Genomic DNA, 25,999 nt, shown 5'->3' with positions numbered 1-25,999 from the left:
TCTAGTGGAGCTTAACTTGTTCTTGGTGCAGGGATTTGCAAAGTCCTTATTTACAAGGTTTAATTAAGGGGACTATGAGGGACATTTTCACTCAAAAGTTGTCAAATTTTTTATACCATTTACATTTCCCTTTACCCCTCCTCCAACTTTTTGTAAGCACTAAAAACAAAAAGTATTAGGTGCATAAAACTACTATTTTTTATAAGACTTGAGAGAGGTGTTTAGCAAGCAATCTTACTCCTAACTTACTTTAAGAAATAAAAAATAAAAGAGATATCTTAATTCTGAAGTCTTACAATCAAATTATTCTCATTTCATAATTCTATCTTTCACTCACCTATCATAAGAATGCGAAATGACAGAGTCAAAATTAACTGGTGAATTTATTGTCAAATAAAACAATAATAATTTCTTAAACTCTTTTTTTCCCCTTTTTTGAGCGACCTTTTTTCAACTCTTCAAATTAAAGCCTTATTATAACGGGTACCGGTCATTTATAAGTAAATTGTATTTTACATTTTTATTTTGGAAATCCATGAATGAAGTGTTAGTCTTTGTATGTAAATTTTTTAAATTTTATTCTTTTTAAGTACAATTTTAATTCTATCATTCTTTTTTTTTTAAAGTTAAATAAGTTAGTAAATTTAAATTAATTCAAAAAATATTTAAAAATAATGTTGAAGATATTACAAATTTTAGTACATAAGCCTTATACTCTAAGACTAATAAGTTTGTTTACCATGGCATCCGTCATATTAATCATCATGTCAATTTATAAACATTCTCTAGTAAAATCATTAAAATTGCTATCAATTATTTTCTTACAAACAAAAATAAATTATAGATTGACATGATATATAATAAATTTAATTGGTACCATGTCAATAATTTATAAATAATTTTTTTTTTTGTTTTTTTTGAGAATCATTTATTTTGTGTTTAAACATTCACATATTTACATTTAACATTTTCAAACATTTAAACAACTACGAAAACATTGATGAGTTCTATAATAAAGAGTATCGAAGGTATTTACCTAAGTTTTTGTTCTTAAAATTAAAAAAAAAAAAAAAAAAAAAAAAATACCTCTATAGTAGTGAAAACTTTTGGGTGTTGGCACATTGAAATTTATATCAACGTGCAGTTTATATATGTTTTTTTTTATTTTTTTATGACGGGTTATATATGTTTGATTAATGATGAAGGAAAATTGATTAACTTATTAGTATGCATGGAATCAATTTTTAGAATAGGTTTGGAGGAAGAAGAAGAAAAAATCTTAGAATTCATCATTCAATAGGCTACTTAATGAATTACGGATGCAAAACCCATAACCTCTTTAAAATTTCATAGAAAATTTTCAATCTTGAGCCTTCTGAACTCTGAAGCATTAGTGACCCAACTTCATCCTAGCATTATTTATACTTGTAAAGGATCTGATTTTTGAAAGAGAATATTAAAACAGCCCATGGTATAAAAATATTTGTAAACAGAACAATCTTTTGAAGACTGATTGACATTAATAATGTAAACATTAATTTTTTTCCCCGCAATTCAGCGTTGTAGATAAGTCCAGGAGTATAGTCATGACATGATTTAATTATTAGCTAATTGAGTGCTCTGACAAATCTGAATTTTTAAAAGCATAGATCAGATTGCTTAGCTAAATACGCAATCCTAATACCCAACTTCATCCTAGTATGATTTATACTTGTTAAGGATCTGATTTTTGAAAGAGAATATTAAAACAGCCCATGGTATAAAAATATTTATAAACAGAACAATCTTTTGAAGACTGATTGACATTAATAATGTAAACATTAATTTTTTTTTCCCCCACAATTCAGCGTTGTAGATAAGTCTAGGAGTCTAGTCATGACATGATTTTTTGGCTAATTGAGTGCTCTGACAAATCTGAATTTTTAAAAGCATAGATCAGATTGCTTAGCTAAATTAAAAATTAATCTGCTAAATTTACTAAAAATATATCAGATTGTTTAGCTAAATACGCAATCCTAATACCCAACTTCATCCTAGCATTATTTATACTTGTAAAGGATCTGATTTTTGAAAGAGAATATTAAAACAGCCCATGGTATAAAAATATTTGTAAACAGAACAATCTTTTGAAGACTGATTGACATTAATAATGTAAACATTAATTTTTTTCCTCACAATTCAGCGTTGTAGATAAGTCTAGGAGTCTAGTCATGACACGATTTATTAGCTAATTGAATGCTCTAACAAATCTGAATTTTTAAAAGCATAGATAAGATTGCTTAGCTAAATTAAAAATTAATCAGCTAAATTTACTAAAAATATATCAGATTGCTTAGCTAAATACGCAATCCTAATGATGATTTGTAGCAATAGATAATAAAAGATAACTCGTCGTGCATGAGATAGTAGCTGTTTTCAAGGGAAAGTCAACTTGAAAGCTTAAATCATTAACATTTTAAAATCCTTAAAATTTGATCCAATAATGTGGATCTTACATGTAAATTATTGCCAGGATATTAAAGTTTAGTCATAGTATTGAATGCAATCTTGACTTTTGATTGAGAATATGAATATGCCAAAGATTGCAGATTTGCTATTCTGATCTTTACTGAATTCTCTCTCCTGGAATAGATTACAAACTAGCTGGCTACTTTTGGAATTTTACTCTTTTTTTTAAAAGCTATTAGTAGGATATGGATCGGATTCCTAATTCCTTAATCTATTTAACACAGGGCAACCTGGCTGTGAAAATTTTTATTTTTTCCTTTTTCTTCTAGAGAATGATGTATAGAAGTTGACAACTTGACATTATATTAATAGAACTTGTTTCATATGCTAAGAACTTTGTAATTCAATTTGTATCTCCAAATGTATCCAACAAAGACATTTAAGATTCAAATATCCTCTACTCCAATTATCAAATTATCAAAAACGAGTACTGGTCTCATATAGTTTGAGCCATCATGAATTTATAATACTGAATTCATTGCCATTTTGCATCAATTAGCCAATGGTGTCTTGTTGACACAAGTGGTTAAGACTACTTCTTATCAGCCGCTCAAGAGTTAGGGTCATGGCCACAACCTAAGAGGCGACAGGTCTATATGTGGTTCCCAAGTTTGTAGATGTCAATTCAAAAGATATTTAAACTCTAAAGCCCTTATTTGATGCGTGGAAGAAAACATATTTTTAGGTAAGACCAAGCTGCTCAAGCTGATCTAAAACTAGCTTGATAAATTAATAAGCAGCACATGACACTCTACATTAACGTATTAGTTTATGCTAGTAAATCCAAGTGGGGTCGTGTTATGTTTTTATAATAAGTAAATAAAGCAAGTTGTTAATCTTGTTTCATTGCCAGAGAAAAATATTAAATAAAAATTAATTATATCCTCTCAAGACACAATGCCTGGACCGACCTCTAGAACACAACTGGACAAAAATATTTTACATCAATAATCATATGGTAGATGTAGTGTGCGTTTTGCTCCAGCTTAAAAAGCCAATTTATTTTATTATTCAGCTTATTTTTGCTATTATTCATAGGTCCCACTGCAATTTTTGGTACTATTTATAAGTCTCACTATACTATTTCATCCAACTTTTACCTTTATTTACAGTACTTTTAACAAAAAATTTTCACTTTCAGCAAAATAAGCAAACCTCAAACAAAAACTACTACAAAAGTTGTATATTCTTAAATGAAAAGCTTGTCATACACTGAGACTACTACAAAAGTATCAAACCATCAAAGACATAAATGTTGCCCTCAAGGCATAAACAATAAAGAATTGCTGACACTTGGAGTCCCCAGTAAAAATTTAAAGGCAAAATGTTAACCAACACCAATGTGGTGCTAGTTAAGGATGTACTTTTCATTCAAAAAGCTGCAAGAAGTTGTACAAATGTGTAAAAAATAGTATAAAGCTGCAAAAAGTTACAAAAGAAAACAAAAAACTATAAAATGGTGCCCGTTAACACAACTTAAATTTAAAATCAATCTATTTTAGAAAATGAGATTGCATAGTTCAAACTTCAAATTCCCTTTATAGAAAAGTACAATCTCCTAAAGAAGAGGATTGTTTTTTACTAATATGGCATCCTAAAGAAAAGTTAATTTTATTGAAAGCAGACTATCCATTTTCATTTATAAAGATTATCAACCTATTTAATGGCTCCAAGAAAACTTATTTACTAATTAAAAAAAAAATCATAGACAAATTCTAATGAATAAATTATCATAATAAGACTACTTTGACTAAAACCCCTTAAAAACACCTAAAATCGAGGAAATAAAATCATAAATCACTTAATCCTAAAATTACATAAAATATCAAAAATTAATAAGTAATAAAAATTGATGCCTACGTTATGTTCCACATCAAACCCCATCACATGAATGAAACTCAATCTCAAATTTTCGTCTGAAAATTGAAATCTTCTGCTCCAAATATAAAGACATTTCAAATACTTAAAAAACTTGATAGGGTTTTGAAATTTGTACTGCATCCTTGAGATAGTGAAACACAAAATCCCCACGTTCTATCCTACATTATACCAAGATGGGGAAAATTAAGTGGTCAAATGACATGGGTGCCACCATTTATTGTGGAGTACTAGTAAGTAATGGATGCATTTATCTTGTAAACGGTTACAAGGTAACTTTTTGATATATGAATCAAAACCTTACTCGGGAACCTCACTCTATTGTAAGTTTGTAACAAATGCTGCTTTCTTCCCCACAGCCATGGGGAGAAATTGCATTTATGAATTAATATCTGTTGCACCATTGATGTTTATGGACAATAACAAAGTTCAAAAAAATTTGAATTTCTTAATGTTTTCTTAGACTTATGATGGACAGTGGCCTGAACCTCCCAGACTCCCAGTTCCTATTATCAGCTTTCTCCGTTAACTTTCTTATAGTCCTGACCTTTCCTAGTCTGTCCTAGATCAATATTGAAATACTCAGACAAGGGTGAAATCAGGCTAGGTCAGAAAAAGGACCTTGACTTTATGCATCAGATTGGCTCAGCTCCAAGCTCATATTTTTATAGATTTTAATTTGAGCCCATTTTGTTTGTCAAGCTTCACGGTAACAAATTTACTATATTGAGAAACTTTGTGGTTTTAAATAGGCCTAAATGCAAAAACCCCCCCATGGATTTGGATTAGTTGCAAAAACAATCTAGGGTTTCCATATCCATCAAATTGACCTCTATGATTAATTTTCATTAGACCTTATAGACAGAAAAATCAGATGACCAACATGTGACTAGGAACGTGAATCAATTGGTAAGTATATTCTTAATGTGGACAAGCCATTGTCACGGTATTTTTCCAACCATAAGAGCTAACGGGGAGTTAGTCCAAGGTCAATTTGGGGGATATGGAAACCTCAAAGAGTTATATGGAATAATCGAAACTTCAAGAGGTGTTTTTGCAATTGACCCAAACTCCAAGGGGTGTTTTTGCTTTTTGGCCTTTAAAATATGTAAAGATGAATTTTTTGGAAAATAAATTCTGCAGTCAAGTAAAAAGAGAGAATTTTACAAGGCATGCAGTAAAAATGGAGTTGGGGGTAAAACATTTAGACTATGATATTTCATGGCATCCATTCCTTGATATCCAATGCAATTTATCAAGAGATACCACGCTTTGTCAATCAAATAACCAACAAAAGATAAATCAATAAAGTAACCAAGCTAAATATTAAATTTCATAGATTCTGTGTTAAGCATAGTTAAGATTTCTTACATCTGAGAATTCTATGGTGGAGCAGAGAAATAAAATATAAAGCATACATTGATGCTAATTTCAACCGACAATTCTGCTGAAGGGCAAGTCCATGACTATACATTGAACTAAACACACAAAACACAAAGAACTAAGGTTTCAGACTCCAGGTACACCACGCCCCAGATTTTCCACATACCTTTCTAATATCTCAATTTTCAAAGCAGATAGCACCAAACTCACCTTCTCCACCCTGGCCGGGCCACCTTATCTGAAATTTAAATCCACCAAATGGTTGAAATCATTCGGAACAAAATTCCAGAAACAGCATCAACAGTACAGAACTGAAGATTTTTTGGAAACTAATATATATAAACTACGAATTGAGTGACCCAGAAATAGAAAGAATGGTCTGACTTTTATGCCAGCATGCAAGAATAAGAAAGTACACATAAGAATGGAAATCTTTTTTTATGCATTTGATAGAAAGCTATTGTGTTGGCTTACATCTTCCATGACCATGACCAACCTAAGAAACATTTGGAAGTTCAAGAGAAAAGATAACACAATTTCTCGCAGCCCTTGAAACAATCTTAGAAACAAGATGATGAGATATAAGCAATATGCTTAATATCAGTTGGATACAACAGGTGTAGAACAAAAATGTATTTTAAAAAATCAAGTGCATTACAACCAGCTAATAACAAAAGTACAAAAAAACTGCATATCTGTTAAAGGTTCTTACCCTCACCATCTTTAAAGGATGATAGTGATCTGTCACTTTTGCACCCTCCTTTGCCACTTTAAGTTTGAAATTTGATACTAGAAAACAGAGAAAATGTTTCTAATATTTAAAACGGATTTAACCATCTATGTTCCAAGCTGTGGCAGAGCCAGAATTTTAATTTAGTTGGGGCCAAGATTAAATATAAAGGTACATGTAAATTATATTTTGTTCTCGTCTTTTTTCAATTTTTTTCCATGCCTAATGTAAGTGTTGAAATTTAATAGTCACTGTTATCCTTAAGGTATTCTAAATTCTAAGGTGATTATAAGTTTAAGTAAAAAGTAAAAGACATAAACATGAATGAAAAAAGGTAAATTAATAGAGAAGTTTTCATGCTAAATCTATATTAGGGAACAAAAAATGGTGATCCAACTTTTTAAAGTCTCTTATTTATTTTGCTACCTTTACTTACAACCTACTTAAAGCATCTCCAATAGATGCTCTATCTCTATTTTTTCTCCAAAAAAGCTTACTGTTCACACTCCAACAGATCTAAACACAAAACTTTTCCAAATTTTTTTTTTGAAGTTGCTACAATAGTTTTCTTAATCTAGAGAACACTGTAGCAACTCCAAACCATTACTTTATCTTAAAAAAATACCTGGCTGAATAAAAAAAATATTCTTTCTCTTTCCTCCTCTCTTTTTTGTTCATCTATCTCTCTCTCAAACGGTAACACAATCAAAACACAAACACAATCTAAAATCAGAATAGAAACAACAGATCAAGAATAGGGAAAAATACAAATTTAATTAGAACAACAAATCTAAAATCAAAACTGTACGGCACCTAAACGCCCAAGGTCATATTGGGCTTTGGACCATGAATCAATGATATGGGCCAAGGACTAATCTTCACATCGACAATAGCCCGGCCCAAACCCACGAACAGCCACCAACGTGGACTGAGTATCGTTAGGGCACTTAGAAAACGGATCGCATATGCCCTGCTCACAAGATGCTCGGGAAACCATTCCCGGTATTTATGCACATGCTCGGTCACATCGCCCGGACACATCACCATTTACGTGACCGGCAGTACCTTAGGAAACTCCGCTACCAAACATATTAACTGAAGTGGGAACCATTTCCAAGGCCACTCATACCTAAAAATCCACTTAAGCCCATTGACATTGGACCCTTCTTTGCACAAAGGGAGAAGATAATGATGATCATCTCATTAACGAAGACTATAAATAGGAGAAATGAATGAATAGTTGGGGGATGGAATTCTGAGGGTAAGAAAAGAGAGAGAGAGAGAGAGAGAGGAGTTAACGTTCAGAAAAAGGGAGAAGAGTGTTTGCATTAGGTCCCTTAGTCTAGGACAACCCAAGGTAGGATATTTAGACCCACCATATAAATAGATTGTGAGCCCAAACAGTGGTTTGGCCCATCAAGCCCGTCTTTGGAGCTTACAATTGGCGTCCACCATAGGGCTCTCTTATGACGCTGTAGTTCTAGAGGGACTCAAATTCGGAGGCAATGTCTGAAAGGCATTCGAGGGACCGCGCGGGAACCGGATCCAAAGGGTCTTCTTGGGGGTCGAGTTGGCGAGAATGTAGACAAAAAGAATGAGAAGATAGGAGGCATGACCAAATAGAAGTGATGTCCGACTCGGGAGAGGGGTCATACCAAACCTAACAGACGGTTTCTGGCGCCACGGGACGTAGGTGAAGGGAGGAATGGGATGAAGAGGTCGAACGGCTCCACAGATTAGTTAGGGGCTTGGAGCTGGAGGTAAGAGGTAGGCACTGGGGAGGAGGTAGAAATGACAGACAGTAGAAGAACAAGATCGGGGGAAATAGGTATGAAGAGGGATCAAATCAGTCTGGACATTGACTGCAACGGAGTAGTTCACATTCCTGGGAATCATATCGATACCAAGACCATTCACACTCGAGAGGGTTTCGACAAAATAGGAACCGGTCTCCCTCCCGGGAAACGGGGTAACGCTGAGACCATTCACATTCTCAGGAAAATCAAGTAAGGGATTCACTCTCCCAGGAAGAAGGACGACCCCGGAATGCTGCCATGGACACCATGAGCCGCGCTCTACAAAAAGCAGCTCGGTCCCCGTTTTTAAGCGAAATTGAAAGAGCCAAAATGCCGGACAAGTTTGCCCACCTACCATTCAACTGCTATGACGGAAAGACTGATCCAGTAGAACACGTCAACCATTATATTTAGATGATATCTTTGCATACTCATAACGATGCGCTTATGTGCAAGGAATTTCCCTCGAGTTTGGGACCGACTGTATTAAGATGGTTCAATGGGTTACGGAAAGGATCCATATGAAGTTTCTCCAAGCTGATTCAAGAGTTCGAAGTCCGGTTTGTGATGTGCAACTGAGTACCTCAGCCAATTGATGCGCTCCTGTCAATAAAAATGAGGGCGGGAGAGACCCTCCGTAGTTACGCCAGCCGTTATTAGAAGCTATACAACGAGATTAGCGGGGATAACAAAAAGGTGGCGACAAGCACATTTAGAATGGGGTTGCCCAAGGATTCAAGGCTACGAGAGTCATTGACCAAAAAGCCACCCGAAGGCATGCGGCAGCTTATGAGACACATTGAGGAATACAAACGATTAGAAGATGACCAGTTACAAAGTAAAGCCAAAGCGCCAATAACGACTCGTCCCTGACAAGCAGGTTTCCCGTTCAAGCCGCATGGGGGTCCGGCGATTCAAGAACCAATCAAACAAATGAGAGAAGTGAACGTGACGTTTAAGGAACCGGTACACAGGATTCTTGACCGAATCAAACATGGCCGTATTTTTGGTAGCCGAACAAGATGGGCGGGGATCCATCCAGAAGGAATCAAAGTCTTTACTGCACTTATCACCGGGATAGGGGTCACACCACCGAACAATGTTGGGTATTAAAAGACCATCTCGGGCAGCTAGTCAAGGCCGGGCACTTAAAGGATTTCGTGCTAGACTCGGGGGACAAAATAGTGGGGCAAGATGTCCGGCAAAGGGGAAACCCTCTCCCGCCCCCTCTGGGGATAATTGAAGTAATCCATGTTGTGTCGGAGAAGCTCGTTGTGGGAAGAAGGAAAGGAGTATTGACAGTAGTGCCAGTAGAAGGTAACTTGGGTTTACAGTCGCCGGGTAAGAAAATGAAGTTTGCAAGGGAGCCTGTCTCATTTGATGATGGTGATCTAGAGGGGACAATTCAACCATATGGTGACGCATTAGTGGTCACGGCCCGGATAAACGGCTTCTTAGTAAAAAGGGTGATGATAGACTAGGGAAGCGGGGCCGACGTGATGTACCCTGATTTGTTCAAGGGACTCGGTCTGAAGAAGGAGGACCTCGTGAAGCACACTGCACCTTTGGTTGGATTCGATGGCAAAGTAATGATTGCTGAAGGGAAAATCTCCTCCCCATGATTATGGGAGGGAAGGAGGTATCTGTAACGTTCACAATAGTAAGCTTATTTTCCCCGTATACTGCCATACTGGGAAGACCATGGATCCACTCAATGAGGGTCGTCCCATCATCATTGCATGTGAAGATTAAGTTCCCAACCGAGCGGGGTGTTATTGTAGTAAAAGGAGACCAGCAAGCAGCCAGACAGTGCCTTACTGCCGTAGTAAACTGGATGCAAAGGAATCAAGTTAATCAGGGAGAATCACGGGGAAATTGGATGGAGACACGGAGGCTGGGTGGCCTGAACAAGGGCGCGTTGAACAAGAAGATGTGTCCCGGAAAAAGCCTTTATAGCAATTAAAGAATCCCTGAGAGGGAATGGGGGCTGGGTATGCCGAGGAGTTAGTAAAGGTAAAAATATTGCCGAACACCAATAAACATTTTCAGGTTGGAGTAAGCATGAGTCGTGAGAAAAGAGTCCAAGTATTACTATTTCTGGTTCAAAACATAGATATTTTTGCTTAGGATCCCTATGAAGTTCTCGGGGTTGATCCCGGGTTTATCGTTCACAAACTCAATGTAGACCCCTCATATCCTCCAAAGAAGTAGAAGCCGAAAAGGTCGGCTAAAGACCATGTTGAGGTGGTGAGACAGGAGAAGGAGGCAGGGGCCATAAGGGAAACCTTTTTTCCAGAATGGTTGGTGAATACAGTTGTTGTCCGGAAGAAGAATGACAAATGGAAGGTTTGTTTGGATTTCATATCTGAACTGGGCATGCCCAAAGGACCCGTTCCCATGCCAAAGATTGACCAATTAGTGGACGCCACCTATAGGCACCCGAGGATGAGCTTCCTAGATGCCTTCCAAAGGTACCATCAGATTGCCCTGGTCGATGAAGATTAGGAGAAAATGGCATTCATATCCCCTGATGCCAATTATCATTACACCGTGATGCCTTGTGGGCTAAAGAATGCAGGGGTGACATACCAACGGATGATGATGAGGATGTTTCGAGATAAAATGAGGGATACGGTCGAAGTTTATATCGACGATATGGTGGTGAAAAGCAAGCAAGAGCCCAGCATGTAGAGGATCTTCGGGGAGTGTTCGAGGTGTTGCAAAAGCACAGATTGTGTCTTAACGCAGAAAAATGCGCCTTTGGAGTAGGGGCTAACAAATTTTTGGGATACTTAATCACCAACAGGGGAATAGAAGTAAATCCCGACCAAATTGAAGCCGTGAAGCGACTCCGGTCTCCGAGTTACCTGAAAGAGGTACAGGTATTAATCGGGATGCTGGCCCTTCTCAACCAGTTCATCTCAAAATTTTCAGATCGTTGTTGACCTTTTTATCAGTTTTTAAAGAAGCGAAAGGGGTTTCAATGGGACGATGAATGTGAAAAAGTTTTCCAGGACCTTAAGGAATACTTAGTGCGAGCACCAATGTTGAGTGCACCAGAGCTCGGAGAGGAATTATTCATGTACCTCTCAGTATCCGAACATGCTGTAAGTGCCGTGCTTCTAAGGGACCAAGGAGTACAACAGCCAGTGTATTATATCAGCAAGACTCTAGTTGATGTCGAGACCAGGTACTTGCCCTTGGAGAAGTTGGTGTTGGCCCTAATACATGCTACCAGGAAATTACCTCATTACTTCCAGGCTCATACCATATATGTGCTAACCGAACATCCCTTACAGTCATTATTGAAAAGATCTTATCTTACGGGGCGTATAGCTAAATAGGGGACACAGCTTGGGGCATTCGACGTGAGGTATAAGCCGTGAAGTGCAGTAAAGGGGCAGGTGTTAGCAGATTTTGTAGCAGAATTCTCTCCCAAGGGGGAAATGGTCTGTCAGGTGGAGCATCGCCCGTGGAAGGTACATGTGGATGGGGCTTCCAGCGCCAAAGGTGCCGGAGCCAGGGTAGTCATAGTCACCCCGGAAGGAATCCTCTTGGAACATTCATTCAGGCTAGGGTTTAGTGCCTCCAACAATGAAGCAAAGTATAAGGCATTGCTTGCCGGACTAAGGGCTGTTACATGGCTAGAGGCCCGGGACGTGGAGATCTATTCGGACTCAAGACTCATTGTCAACCAGGTACAGGGGAATTTTGAGGCTCGAGATCCTTGGATGAAAGCCTACTTGGACTTGGTGAAGCAGGTCATGGACAGCTTTTGTATGGTGAAGGTGATTCAAGTGGCCCGAGCGTAGAATAGACGTGCCGACTCTCTCGCCACTTTGGCATCATCAATTGCCAAGGATATTCCCCAACTTATCAGAGTGGAACTCGTCCCCGAGCCGAGCATTAAGGTAGCAGGAAGTGAGGGGGTCGCGAAAGTCGAAGTCATGACAGTCACAACACTTGGTCAGAGCTAAATGGACCCCATCATGGATTTCTTGGCTGATGACCGAATCCTGGATGATGAGAAAGAGGCTAACAAAGTCCGCCGGGTGGCAGCCCGGTATTGGTTGTCTGGAGACCTAAAACTCTATCATAGGTCATTCGGAGGGCCATATTCGTCATGCTTACACCCGGAGAAAGTAGGTCTGTTCTGGCCGAGTTGCACAAAGGGATATGCGACAACCATGTAGGGGGAAAATCACTGGCACATCGGGAAATGACTCAGGGATTCTGGTGGCCCCGGATGCAAAAGGACACCGCAGAATACATTCGAAAGTGCGAACAGTGTCAGTAGCACGCCCCTTAGATGCACCAACCAGCCGGGCATTTGAATCCAATTAGTAGTCCTTGGCCCTTTATGCAATGGGGGCTGGACATACTCGGGCCTTTCCCCCGAGCAACAGGCTATCGAAGATTCATGTTGGTGGCCATTGATTACTTCACCAAATGGGCGGAGGCAGAAACTTTGGCCAATATCCGAGATGTAGATGTGAAGAAGTTCGTATGGAAGAACATAATCACCAAGTTCGGAGTCCCGGACTCCCTTATATCGGACAACAGGCTGCAGTTTGACAGTCAGAGTTTTCGCGAATTTTGTAGCAATCTTGGGATCAAGAATAAGTACTCTACCCCGGCGTATCCTAAGGGCAATGGCCAGGCTAAGGCCGTGAACAAAGTGATCGTGAACGGCATGAAGAGAAGGCTGGAAGGAGCGAAGGGTAACTAGGCTGAAGAACTACCAAGTGTTTTGTGGGCATACCGGACAACTCCTCGAAGATCTATAGGCGAAACCCCATTCTCTCTCACTTACGGAGCTGAAGTTGTGATATCGGCCGAGATCAACCTATGCAGCTCACGGGTCTCAGAATTCGATACGAAACAAAACGAAGGTCAACTGACGGGGTGCCTAGACCTACTTGAAGAACACCGAGAATCAGCAACCATAAGGCTTGCAGAGTATCAACAAAAGCTTGCCCGACGCTACGATCAAGGTCTAAGGGTGAAAGAATTCAGCGTCGGAGACCTGGTACTAAGAAAGGCAGTAGGAAGCATGCGAGATACAAATGCTGAGAAGCTTGCCCAAATTTGGGAAAGATCGTACAGGGTTACAACTATTGCAGGCGTGCAGGCGTATTATCTTGAAGACTTGAATGAAGTACCATTGCCCCAACCTTGGAATGCTTATAATCTAAAGAAGTTTTATCATTAACCGGTCATGCTTAGAAAAAAGAGGAAAAAGTATGTATATATATATATATATGTAGGTATTGTACTAACTCATGGTAAAAATGCAACTAACTTGTCCTTGCCGGGCAAATTATCTTTGTTAACTATGTGTGGTTGATGGATAAGTAGGGAGCTAAGGAGATTCAAGCAGCCTCAAAATACTTACAAGGACAGAAGCCTACTTCTCGGTTCAATTCCAGTCACCGAGTAGGTGGAAACCTTACTAAAATATTTCTAAAGATAGAAGCTTGCTTCTCGGTTCGATTCCTATCACCGAGCAGGTGGAAACCTTGCTAAAATGTTTCAAAGGAAAGAAGCTTGCTTTTTGGTTCGATTCCTATCACTGAGCAGGTGGAAACCTTGCTAAAATGTTTCTAAGGACAGAAGCTTGCTTCTCAGTTTGATTCCTATCACCGAGTAGGTGAAAACCTTGCTAAAATGTTTCTAAGGACAGAAGCCTGCTTTTTGGTTCGATTTCTATCACCGAGTAGGTGGAAACCTTGCTAAAATGTTTCTAAGGACAGAAGCCTGCTTCTCGGTTCAAGTCCTTTCATCGAGCAGGTGGAAACCTTATTCAAAACTCCGGAAGTCATAATCTCACTTTCTGATTAAACCCAACTAACCAGCAAGGGAAAGCCGTGCAAACATTTGTGGGAATTTTAAAGCAAACACAAGAGACAGAAAATATACGTGCATCATCACAATTGATCGGCAAATAACACAAATTTGAAATCAAGCATGATAAATAAATTTTGTCATCACCAAAACCCGATGGTATCAAGATTCAAAGACCAAGCAAACTGTTCAAAACGGGAAATAATTGTCTAATCGCCACATCTCGACGTCTTGGGCAGACCAACTCGAAATTAAATAAAAGTAAGTAAAAGGAATATAAAGCAGGTTCAGCAATTAGGAAGAAAGCGCCACATGCTGTGTCTCGGAGGCGATCTCAGCAGTGTGGCGCTCGGGCACGGGGGGTTGGGAATGGGCATCTTCACCTTGAGGGCCTCCAGTGGGGGGGGGGGGGGGGTTACTGGTTACTTCTGCCCTAATCATCTCTACATGGGCATCAATTTGCTCCACCAGCTCCCTCGGGCTATCTGACTCCTCCTCTTCGTTTAGATCAGCTGGGTTTTGGGCAGCAGGGACAGAGACTAGAATGGGGATCTAGTCGGGGTCCCTAAGAGAGGAGTCCTCGGGCACCCTAGGGCCTGTAAAGCAGCCATCCAGCCCTCTCGGAAAGATAGCTATCGAGCTTATATAACCACCAGCTCCATGCTCTTCTCGGCGTCAGCAAACCCCTCGTCGTACCATTTGTTCTCACATACTTCGAGGGCCGCCTGCAAATCAGCAACCTCTTCAGATAGAGCGGAGTTTAGGCTTGCTGTTTCGACCAGCTTCGTCTCTGTCTCATTCTGCTGCACCACCAGTTCTGCCGATTTTTTCTCTGCCGAAGCCCGAGATTTCTCCACAGCAACAACCTTCTTCTCGGTAGATTTGGCAATTTTCATTTTCTCCTTTGCCGCTTCCACAGGCTTTTCCTTACTGGCTCTCTCCCGACCAACCTCCTCGAAAAGATCCTTCACCCTTTCATTTAGTATATGGGCTAGCTGGGCAGCCTGTTAAAAACAATGTTATTGACGCATGGCAATTCAAAGTTACACCAAATACAAAAATAAAAAGATAAATATAAGGACTTGCACGGAAGGAAAATGATAATAATGAGAGTGCGAAGGAATAGGACTAACCGTGATGGTGTGCCATTGGAACCTTCTCCCCATGGATTCATCGGTCGCTTCTGCAAATGCGCTTACGTCCGCGGGTAGAAGAAGGCCGTGAGCTAAGCTTTGGGCCACCCAGCCCCCTTCACCCTTCTCCCAGCCTCGAACGCTTGCGTCAGCTGAAAGGGGCATGTTGTCCAGCTCGTACGTTGGATGCCACAGAGGCACCGATCTGGAGGATCCAGGCCACATTTGTCTCGACCTGGGCCTACAACTCTCAGAAGATGACACCTCGGGAAGGTTGAAGTGGAGATTGGACTTGAGCCTCTCCTAGGCCGGTAGAGGATTGATCGGCAAGCCTTTGCCTCTTGCGTTGCCACCCAGGAGCATAGGGAGGCGGAGGATGAGCGGGAGGAGCCGGGACACACCCTTAAGGTGCAAGCTGCTGCTGCTGAATGGCCTGGCTTGCACCAGGGATGAAACGGCTGACGGTCAAAGTCCTTCTGGTCACCATGTCTTAAGGAATGGAATGAATCCTAGAAGAGTCACTGGGCTCCGCGGCTACTTAAACCGAGTTCGCAGGTTCGGCTTGAAGGGCCTCGTGAGCATGTTCCCGGAGGTGCTTGGACGTTACTTCGGTCGATTCATCCCTTACAGGTGCAAGTTCGTCCGAACAGGTATACCGTGGACCAAGGTCACGGGCTTCTCCTATAGTAATGCTGGGAGGGGAGGAAGTTCGCGTGCCGAACGTTTATGTAAGAGAGAAGTGGACTATCTACAAGGAGGGCTTGGCTGAAAGGTTGACAAGTGGAGTATACCAGGTCTACACCGAGAATGAGGTGGGAAACACGAAATTGCCCGTCCCGGTGATCGAAGATTTCAGACCTTAACACAAAATCTAGGTTTCGGACATGGACTGTTCTGACTTCTTAGGTGAACACTGAACCATCTGCAGCAAAAAGAAAACAAATCAAAGTTAGAGTAAATAATGTATTTACAATTTTGGGAAATATGAGAAATTAAAGGTAGGGACGAACCAACTTCACGTTGTGACAAAGGGGGAGGGATGTCACCGGCAAACCAATTGCCGCGCACCCGGATAAATTCCTCGGTGGAGTTCCTATTAGAGCCCAACAAACAAGAAATCAGCCGTAACTTGTTATCTCTAGTCTTTAAGTAATAGTTTGATTTCTTCTTTCCACAGAGGCTATACATGTGGTTTATATCGTGGTGGTCTAACTGCAATCCGAACGCTTGGTTCAGCTTGGCCACATAACTCACTACCCGGTAAAAGTTGGGGCGAAGTTGGTCGGCACTCAACCCGTAGTATCTAAGGGTGTTAAGTAGGAGGGGTTCTATGGGAAACCTTACCCCACCTTCTAAGACGGACATCAGTGGGAAAAAGGCAATGTCTACCCCTCTATGGAGAGTTATGTCACTTTCATGACAATAAGCCAACTCCACATCATCAGGGATACTAAAGGCTCGCCTAAAAGCGGCTAAGGGAGCTTCGGCATTTAAAAGGTAAGCAAAACCCATTCTATGACTAGAAATCAAAAAGGGGGCTCTGGGGAAGGAAACGAAAATAAAGGAGAGGGGAAGAAAACTTACTTCTGGCTCTAAGGGAGAGGAGGATTCTGGGTTTATGGATTGGAGCGCAAGGGAATGCTCGGCAGAGAGAAATTTCGAAGTGATAGAGAGTGAAAAGTGGGAAACTGAATTAGGATGGGTTATTTATAAAAGCTAGGGAAAGCATCAATTAGTGTGCAATGAGTGACATTAATTAGCAATGATGAAGTAGAAATGTGGGTGACCTTAGAAATGCCCAGAGTAGTCCACACATGCGCCTGGGTTTATGAACCGTCAGGTAATAATGACTGCAAAGCCGTAGGATCTGAAGCGTGGCATCTTTTGAGAAGCGCATTTATGGACTGCTGTAACCCCAAAGCACATCCGTTGGGCTTCTCGGGCAAAACACTGCCTCTCTGACTCCTTGATTCGTCCCTGGGGCCCGAGGACGAATCAAGGGGGGCCTATTGTACGGCATCTAAACGCCCAAGGTCATATTGGGCTTTGGACCATGAATCAATGATATGGGCCAAGGATCTAATCTTCATATCGACAATAGCCCAACCCAAACCCACGAATAGCCACCAACATGGACTGAGTATCGTCAGGGCACTTAGAAAGCGGATCGCATACGCCCTACTCACAGGATGTTCAGGAAACCATTCCCGGTATTTACGCACATGCTCGGTCACATCGCCCGAACACATCACCGTTTATGTGACCAGCAGAACCTTAGGAGACTCCACTGACGAACACATTAACTGAAGTGGGAACCATTCCAAAGCCACTCGTACCTAAAAACCCACTTAAGCCCATTGACATTGGACCCTTCTTTGCACTAAGGGAGAAGATAATGATGATCATCCCATTAATGAAGACTATAAATAGGAGAAATGAATGGATAGTTGGGGGATGTAATTCTGAGGTTAAGAAAAGAGAGAGAGAAAGAGAGAGGAGTTAACGTTGAGAAAAACGGAGATGAGTGTTTGCATTGGTCCCTTAGTCTAGGATAACCCAAGGTAGGATATTCAAACCCACCATATAAATAGATTATGAGCCCAAACAGTGGTTTGGCCCATCAAGCCCGTCTTTGGAGCTTACAAAAACAAAAACAACAGATCATGAACATGAAAGCCTATCTAAGCTCCATTGTAACAACAAAGTGAATCAAAACAAGAAAAGAAGGAAGGAAAAAAAAAAAGAAAAGAAGAAGAAGATAGACGAAGGCCAATCTCTCTGTTGGCTGTGTGTGTGAGTGAAGTGAGATGAAGAAGAGGAGAAAGAGAGAGGGAGGTTCTGGAATCAAGTGGAATGTAGAGATAAAAAAGAAGAGGATGGAGATATATGGGTATACGTGTGTGGTGGAGAAAAAAAAAAGGGAAACGTATGGATGAAAGAAAGGAAAAGAATAAGAAATGACCATTTAGAAATACTACCACAATATTTTCACAATATACATAAGATTTTGATGTGATTCTTGTGAAAGCATTGCGAAAATTGTTGTGAATATAACACTTTTCATTGAAAAATATAATTGTTGGGAATGAATATAGAAAGAATAAATGATGATAAAAAAAGGAATAAAGAATGAATGGAGAAATAATATTTAAATGAGATAGAGAATCTACTGGAAAATGTATTTGAAAAAATGAGTAGTTAAAATGTAAAAGTTACTATTCATTCTCTAAACGGTACAAAAATTTGGAGAATTTACTGGAGATGCTCTTATGATTGGTATATCATAAAGGAAAGAAGCAATTTTGACTTAATAACGTTAGAAATATTATTAAAAAAGAAAAGAGTACATCTAGGTATACAATACAAAGAAAAGTAGAGGTAATAACTGATGTGTGGCAACAAATCAATACAGTAGAGATAATAATTTATGTGTGGCAACAAATGCATAACTGAGTTTGATGTTGGGCTTGCGGTGTGGTCGGGGGGCAATTGCCCCTCCTCGACCCCCCTAGTTCCGCCCCGGTCCCAAGTGTACATTGTTTTCAAAGATTTCTACAAAAGAATGCATGATCTTGAGACTTTTTCCAAGTTGAATTTTCTTTAGATACAGCTCAGTGCTTGGTCACATATGGGACGCACTGTACATATTTTGAGAATAAAATTGTGTCACATATATAAGACAAAATCCTCAAATGGCTATCTAGTTATAGACTTATAGCTAGCTGTTTAATTGTCATACACTATATTGAACAATAAATAAATAAATGGAATTTTATTTTTAAACTAATGCCTCTTGTTCAAATGGTATATTCTCTAGAGACATTATTAGTTGGAAGAGTAAAGATATAAGAATAATTTTAATATATTGCTTTATTTGACAACAACTTCACCAATAATTGATTTCTCAAAAAAAAAAAAAATAAGGAATGAGAACACTAAACAGATACATTAACTTCACTCATAGTGTGCATTTGGATATCGTTTATTTTGCTGAAAACTGAAAACTAAAAACAATAAAAAAATAATTTCTAGTTACTGTTCATACAAAAAAATATTGTTTATTTGTCTTAATGCACTGTTTATGTCCCATGAATAATGCAAGAAAAAAAAAAAAAAAAAAAAAAAAAAAACGCAGACACCTTGGACGCAGATGCCAATCCAAACGAAGCCACAGTCAAAGTTGAAATAGCTTAAAATTGCCCATTATAAATATGGAATCTCCGAATCCATACACCAAGAACAAATTAGGCTCACTTAAATATGGCAACTCATAGATTCAATGGCATTCTCTTTCTCCTATGTGCCTTTTGTCTCCTAACCTTCACAGCTTATGCAGATTCCAATGTAATATACATCTGTCTCCATCACATGTACAAACACACGCACACATGCATCAATGGATAGAATTTTTCTTTTTGGCAATGCATGCATCCATATAAAACTATCACTAGTTTTGATGTCAAAATAATTAACCCCAAGTTTCAATTTTGGTTGGTTTTAGTGGCATGGGAAGAGACCAAAGGGAATACAAAATTGGTTGAATCATGGTGGAGATTTGCGCAATAGAAGATATGCAAACAAGGAGACCAAAATCAGCCCCACAACTGTTTCCAAACTAAGTCTAAAGTGGAAATTCTATGCAGGCAAAGATATAACAGCAACACCAGCAATTTTCAATGGTACCCTTTATTTTCCAAGCTGGAATGGCTATATCTATGCAATCAAAGAGTCTGATGGATCTCTTGTTTGGGAGAAGAACTTGCAAGAGTTAACTGGCCTTAATGCAACTGGGTTTGTACCTAAGGTCAATTGGACAGTATCAAGATCAACACCAACTATAGCTGATGACCTCCTGATCATTGGAATTTATGGACCAGCTGTGGTTATTGCTGTTGAAAGATCAACTGGGAAGCTTGTTTGGTCAACCCAGCTTGACAGCCATGCCGCTGGACTTATCACCATGTCAGGAACTTATTACAAAGGGTTAGTAAATCATTTATAAAGCACATATATTACTAGAAATTAAATACTAAAATTACTATAGATTTTATTCCAACATGCCTATAAACTCAAGTAGAAATTAAAGAACATAGCTTCATTTCAATCACATAATAAATAAATACTTACTATCCTTTTGTATTATTGATATGACATATTTGTTTGTATAATTTAGGTAATAAAATTTTGTATTTTTCTGTAATTGTCTTAATATTATTTTACTAATTGTTCATGTTAAGAACCCACATCATATATCATCTCTATTTATTAAGAGAATTCAGAAAGTTAATTGTTGTTTTTTTTACTTCCGAAAATGTTCATATTTTAATTAACTTATCATTATTCCTAAAATATTAAGAAATGAGGTTAAAATTGTAAATCAACAAAAAATTAAAAATTTTCCTATAAAAAAAAAAATACCCCACGTCGATCCCTTACTCTTATATAATAAAAAAAAAATAAAAAATAAATAAAAGTTCCTATTAGAAGGGTTACTTATTCCTTCCCACACTTCCCACCACCCCAAGTCCTTAAAAAATAAAAAAAAAAAAAAAAAAAAAAAAAAAAAAAAAAAACTCTCCGTTCATTTATTTCTCTCTTCCCCTTTCTAACTTTGTGGAATCCACACAAACCCACAATATCCCTTCAATTTTTTCTTCATTCTTTTATCATATTTCTAACTGATACTATTTTCTTCTTCACTCACTATTTTATATACCGAATTCTTCTTAATAGTAAGGTATTTTCCTATCAAAATTGGTAAGTTTTTGAAAAATATTTATATACTACTTTCTCAATTAAATTATATTATGTATTGTACTTTATTAACTATGTATATTGTGAATTTCTAACTCTATAACCTTCTGTAATGTGTGTGTGTGTGTTTTGAAATGAAATGAATAAGTTATGACTATTAAGTTTCAAAATAAGTTATTTCATTTACGTGTCTAAGGCTGCTCACCAACATTTTAATCATCCACAAATATAAGTGCTTATGGGGTATTGAGAGTTAGGGATAGGGTTTAAGTTTCCAAGAGAGAACTTCACACCTATATACACTTAGATTAGGCTATATTAGAATTACTATCTTGCATAAAAAAAAATAGTAAATTGTAAATTACACCCCTAAAATTTGGGATATTTGGATTTTCTACCCTAACATTTCAGAATTTGAATTTTACCCCCTAAAGTTTGGGGGTGTTTAGATTTTATATTCTGACATTTTAGAATTTAGATTTTGCCCCCTAAATTTTAGAGGTGTTTGAATTATACAGCCTAAAGTTTGGGAGTATTTGAATTTTATATACCATAAAGTTTCCAAGTTTTAGGGGTAAAATTTAAATTTTGAAATTTTAGGGTATAAAATCCGAACACCCAAACTTCAAAATGGTAAAATTTAAATTTTAAAACTTTAAAATGTAAAATCCAAACAACCCAAATTAGTTTAGTATGTAGTTTGCAACTTAGAAAAAAAAAATCATACAGTCAATGTAAAATACATAGCTTGCTTGATTTGCCACTCATTCTCTTAAGTCTAGTCTGAAAATATTGAACATCGATTGGTGTATTTGCGTGTTGAGTTGGCATTACTGCATTAAGCTCTCCTTGCTAAAATTCCGTTATTCATTCCCCATGAAAACTCAAAGCCAGGCTGAATTTTTGAGAAAGGATAATAATAATAATAATAATAAAGAGTCTGAAACAATTAGAAAAATTGGGTGTGGACCAAAGGATTCGATTGATTTGGTCTGTACGTAGTAGACGTTTACAGAAAGTCAACTTGAAAGCAGATTTATCAAAGTATCAATCTCACACAGCAACAGCATGCTCTTAAATATTTTACACGTATACTCAACGTGCAAGTTATTTCCCCATCAAAAAAAAAAAACGTGCAAGTTATTTCCATTTCCAAACAAGAAGATGGCCCCGAGGGACCCTGGAGATAGTGTGTTTTAGCGTAGAATTTGAGTACACTTTTACTTCTTTCTTCTCATTTTTATATTAAAAAAGTAGATATTTTATTTTAGTCAATAGAAGATAAATAAAGTCAGTATGATAATTTTGTTTTGAGAAAGAAGTCGGTATGATAATTAATATGTAATAACTGATAAGTATCTTATAGTTGGATAAAACATCTATATTCAAATTCAAGCTGTTATATATTTAATTCAAATTCAATTATTATAAATTAGAAAAGTAGATGTTACATGTTTGAGAATGGTTTTGAATCCATAACTTAAATTATCTTTTGTCTACCCTTAATAGCAATCTACCATTTAAAATTTATTGTAAAAGTGTTATAAAAATATTGTAAATATAACATGTTTTTATATGTTTAATTCCCTATCATATTTATAAATAAAAATTCAAGATGGTAACATGGAGGAGTTACAAAATTAAGGATAATGTAAAGTAAACCAAAGGTTATTTATGTCTATCAATTATGTCAAAATTTTATAAATTGTTCCAACATGTTTTGAAGTTTTAAATTAGACATTATATTTCAAAAAAACAATTCAATTCAAATCATAAATCTATTAAACGTGAAATTGTAAATTAGAAAAGTTAAAACAAATTAACCGACTTAATTGGAATGAAATACTGTTTATATATATTATTAATTTATTATTAGGCATAGGTGTTAAAATAGTCACACGACATTCTTTTTTTCTAAGTATTTATTTGTCAATGACATCATCCTAAATGATTATAAATAGGGGGTTGAAATGAACCATTATCGAAACGTATATGTTTTTTTTTTTTTCCTCAAAAAAAATATATATATGTTTTAATTAGACTCCTTTTTTTTTACATAATAAAAAATTTACTCTAACTTAATTTAAGTGTATATATGTATGAAACTCATGCCTGAAGACTTAATTAAACCCCATTATAAATGTACTTCATTTTAATTTTGCAAAAATATTCCAATAGGTTTACATTATTCCAAGGAGAATTTTGTTCCCCCATTCCCCCTTAGATGAAAAAAAAAAAACACATGCTACCTTCACTACTTCACTATAATAGGAACAACCTGGGATATTGTCACCTTAATGCTTGAAGTTCTGTTTAAATATAATTATGATGAACTTTATTACAAATTGACAATACTTCATACGTAATTCACCCTGATGTATGTGACTTGATTTTTGTAGGGGTTTCTATGTTGGTACATCTTCACTAGAAGAATCTCTCAGTGTTGAACAATGTTGCACCTTCCGTGGCAGCTTTTCCAAATTAGATGTTCGTTATGGCACCATCTTGTGGCAAACCTTTATGTTACCCGATAACTATGGCAAACTTGGAGAATATGCTGGAGCTGCTATTTGGGGAAGTAGCCCTTCCATTGATATTCCAAGGAAACATGTCTACATTGCCACTGGAAATCTATACTCGGTTCCTTTAAATGTAAGCCAATGTCAAGCAAAAGAGAATAATCAGACTGTACCAACTCACCCAGACCAATGTATCGAGCCAGATAACCATTTTGATTCAATTTTGGCTCTTGATCTAGACTCCGGAAAGATAAAGTGGTATCACCAACTAGGAGGCTATGATGTATGGTTCTTGGCATGTAACAATCTTTCGACTCCAAATTGTCCTTCAGGTCCAAACCCAGATGCTGATTTTGGAGAGGCACCATTGATGGTTAGCATAAATAGTAATAATACCAAACTAGATATTGTCGTTGCTGTTCAAAAGAGTGGATTTGCATGGGCTTTGGACCGCAACAATGGCAGCCTCATATGGAGTACAGTAAGTTTACTTGATATCTAAACTCTAACAAACCCTCACCCACTTTATATATATACTAATATTATTTCCGTCTGATGTACGGAAATAAATAATAATAATTTTTAAATTAATTAAAATTAAATAGATAATAAAAATAAAATAATCTTTTACTCTATTTTTAAAAAAACTGAAGTAATATTTACTTTAAGTTATATAATAAATGCATATTGTGTAAAATTAAATTTTTATAATTAAAAAAAATCATATATAGGTCCAAAATTAATTGAATGGAATATGGTAGATAATTATGCAACTAATATAAAAGGAGATTCCTAAAAAATATAAAAGAAGTTTGCATAATTAAAACTCAAGTGCATATTTAAATGAAAAACCTTAAATTCAATAATTAAAAAATAATAATTGAAAGCATATTTAAGTAGTAACCTCAATGTAATAGTTAAGAATTATGAACAACCCAAATTACTAAACATTAAAAAATAAAAGTAGATAAATTCACGTAAGAATTGAATTTTTGTCTTCAAAAATGAGAGAGGAGGCACCAAAGTTCACTCTATCAAAACAAAATGTGTAAATATAAACTTCAAGAAATTTTTTTGTGAGAAAATATTTTGATCAAGTGCTTCAAAACCTCAAGGAAACTCCCTAAAAAAAATAGTAAAAAACAACATGAATTAAAAATAAAAATTAAAAAAAAAAAAAAACAAAACAAAATTGGGAATTTATTTTTTGAAGCGAAGAGGGACTGAATTTGAGAGAAAAACAAATAACCATAAAAAAATTATAGATACTTGGATGTTCAAAATATTAATGAAAAAAAAATTCATAAATCTAGCCTTATTACTTATAGTGACTTGAAAATCTAAAATGAGAGTTATGGTATAATAAAACTATTAACCATAATCATTCCTATATTTATCCAACAAACAAAATTTTAACCATGGTAAACTTCAACCCCCAAAAAAAAAAAATTTGAAAAGAAATTGTTTCTATTTAAAAAAAAATAATTTTAATTTGTGAAGAATTTGTTATAAGCAAAAAAGAGAAGGAATTTATTTAAAATCAAATACCATAAAATCAAGTTGTTAACGTTAATTACAATTTTTTTTCCCAATTATATGGTAAAGATTAAGTTGTTAAAGTTATTAGCTTCTTCTTCTTCTTCTTCTTTTTTTGTTATCCAAAACTTTGATATTTATCCAAAAAATAAATAAATTAAAACAATTTATATTTGAAAAAAAGTAGATAACAAATTTATTATTAATTCCTCCCCATGTGTATATCCTCCCAATGAAAGTGGTTTTTTTTTTTTTTTTTAATTCATGGGATTAGCTATACTTCTATGTACACAACTACACATTTTAATATTTTATGCTTGGATTTTTTTTTTTTTCTATCTGATTATTTTAGGCTTTGTTGATAATATTTAGATAGACACAATTGTAGGTTGTAGTTGTATGGCACCAACAAACTAAATTTACTTCTTAAAAAAGAAAACCAACTAAATTTAATCTCTTTTTAAAATTTTACTTTTTGTTGAATGTAAGTTGCATGTTTGTTAAAATTGCTTTTTTCATAATACACTACACATAAAAATAAGGATTAGATGGATTAGATGAAGAATTTGGATTATAATAAAAAAATTTATCAACTTAGAAATTATAGGAGAAGAAGAAAAAAACAAATATATATAATATTTTTAAAATCTAAAAAAAAAAATCATGCAATTTGGTGAAATTAATTGGTATAAGCACGACTTCTAAACTCAACTTTTATTATTATTATTATTATTATTATAAAGAAGATGAAGAAAAACCCATAGTTAACCTCAATCTCCATTCTTTTTCACATTCCCTAGTCTCACGTTCAATAGACTGTCACTTCTTTATATATATATATATAAAAAGTATTAGATAACATTAATTTTAAAGAAAATGTTAAAGTTATAATAAATTTTACAAAAAAAAAAAAAAAAA

At 36.6% G+C, this 25,999-nt stretch overlaps 2 protein-coding genes across 2 annotated transcripts; both read left to right on the top strand.

Moving 5' to 3' along the window:
- The first annotated feature begins 9,317 nt into the window (after positions 1-9,317).
- On the top strand, positions 9,318-9,776 carry LOC115972151. The gene has a single exon (XM_031092330.1). The coding sequence runs from the start codon at positions 9,318-9,320 to the stop codon at positions 9,774-9,776; it is 459 nt and encodes a 152-aa protein (XP_030948190.1).
- Positions 9,777-19,532: 9,756 nt separating this feature from the next.
- On the top strand, positions 19,533-24,047 carry LOC115972142 (polyvinylalcohol dehydrogenase-like). Its single transcript, XM_031092320.1, has 3 exons — positions 19,533-19,616; positions 19,774-20,255; positions 23,426-24,047. Exons 1-3 carry the CDS (start codon positions 19,533-19,535, stop codon positions 24,045-24,047), a joined length of 1,188 nt encoding a protein of 395 aa, XP_030948180.1.
- Positions 24,048-25,999: the final 1,952 nt, after the last annotated feature.

This window comes from Quercus lobata, chromosome 2, assembly GCF_001633185.2.
Source record: "Quercus lobata isolate SW786 chromosome 2, ValleyOak3.0 Primary Assembly, whole genome shotgun sequence".
NCBI lineage: Eukaryota > Viridiplantae > Streptophyta > Magnoliopsida > Fagales > Fagaceae > Quercus > Quercus lobata.
The sequence above is the reverse complement of the archived record's forward strand: the minus strand, read 5'-3'. Positions and strand labels throughout refer to the sequence as shown.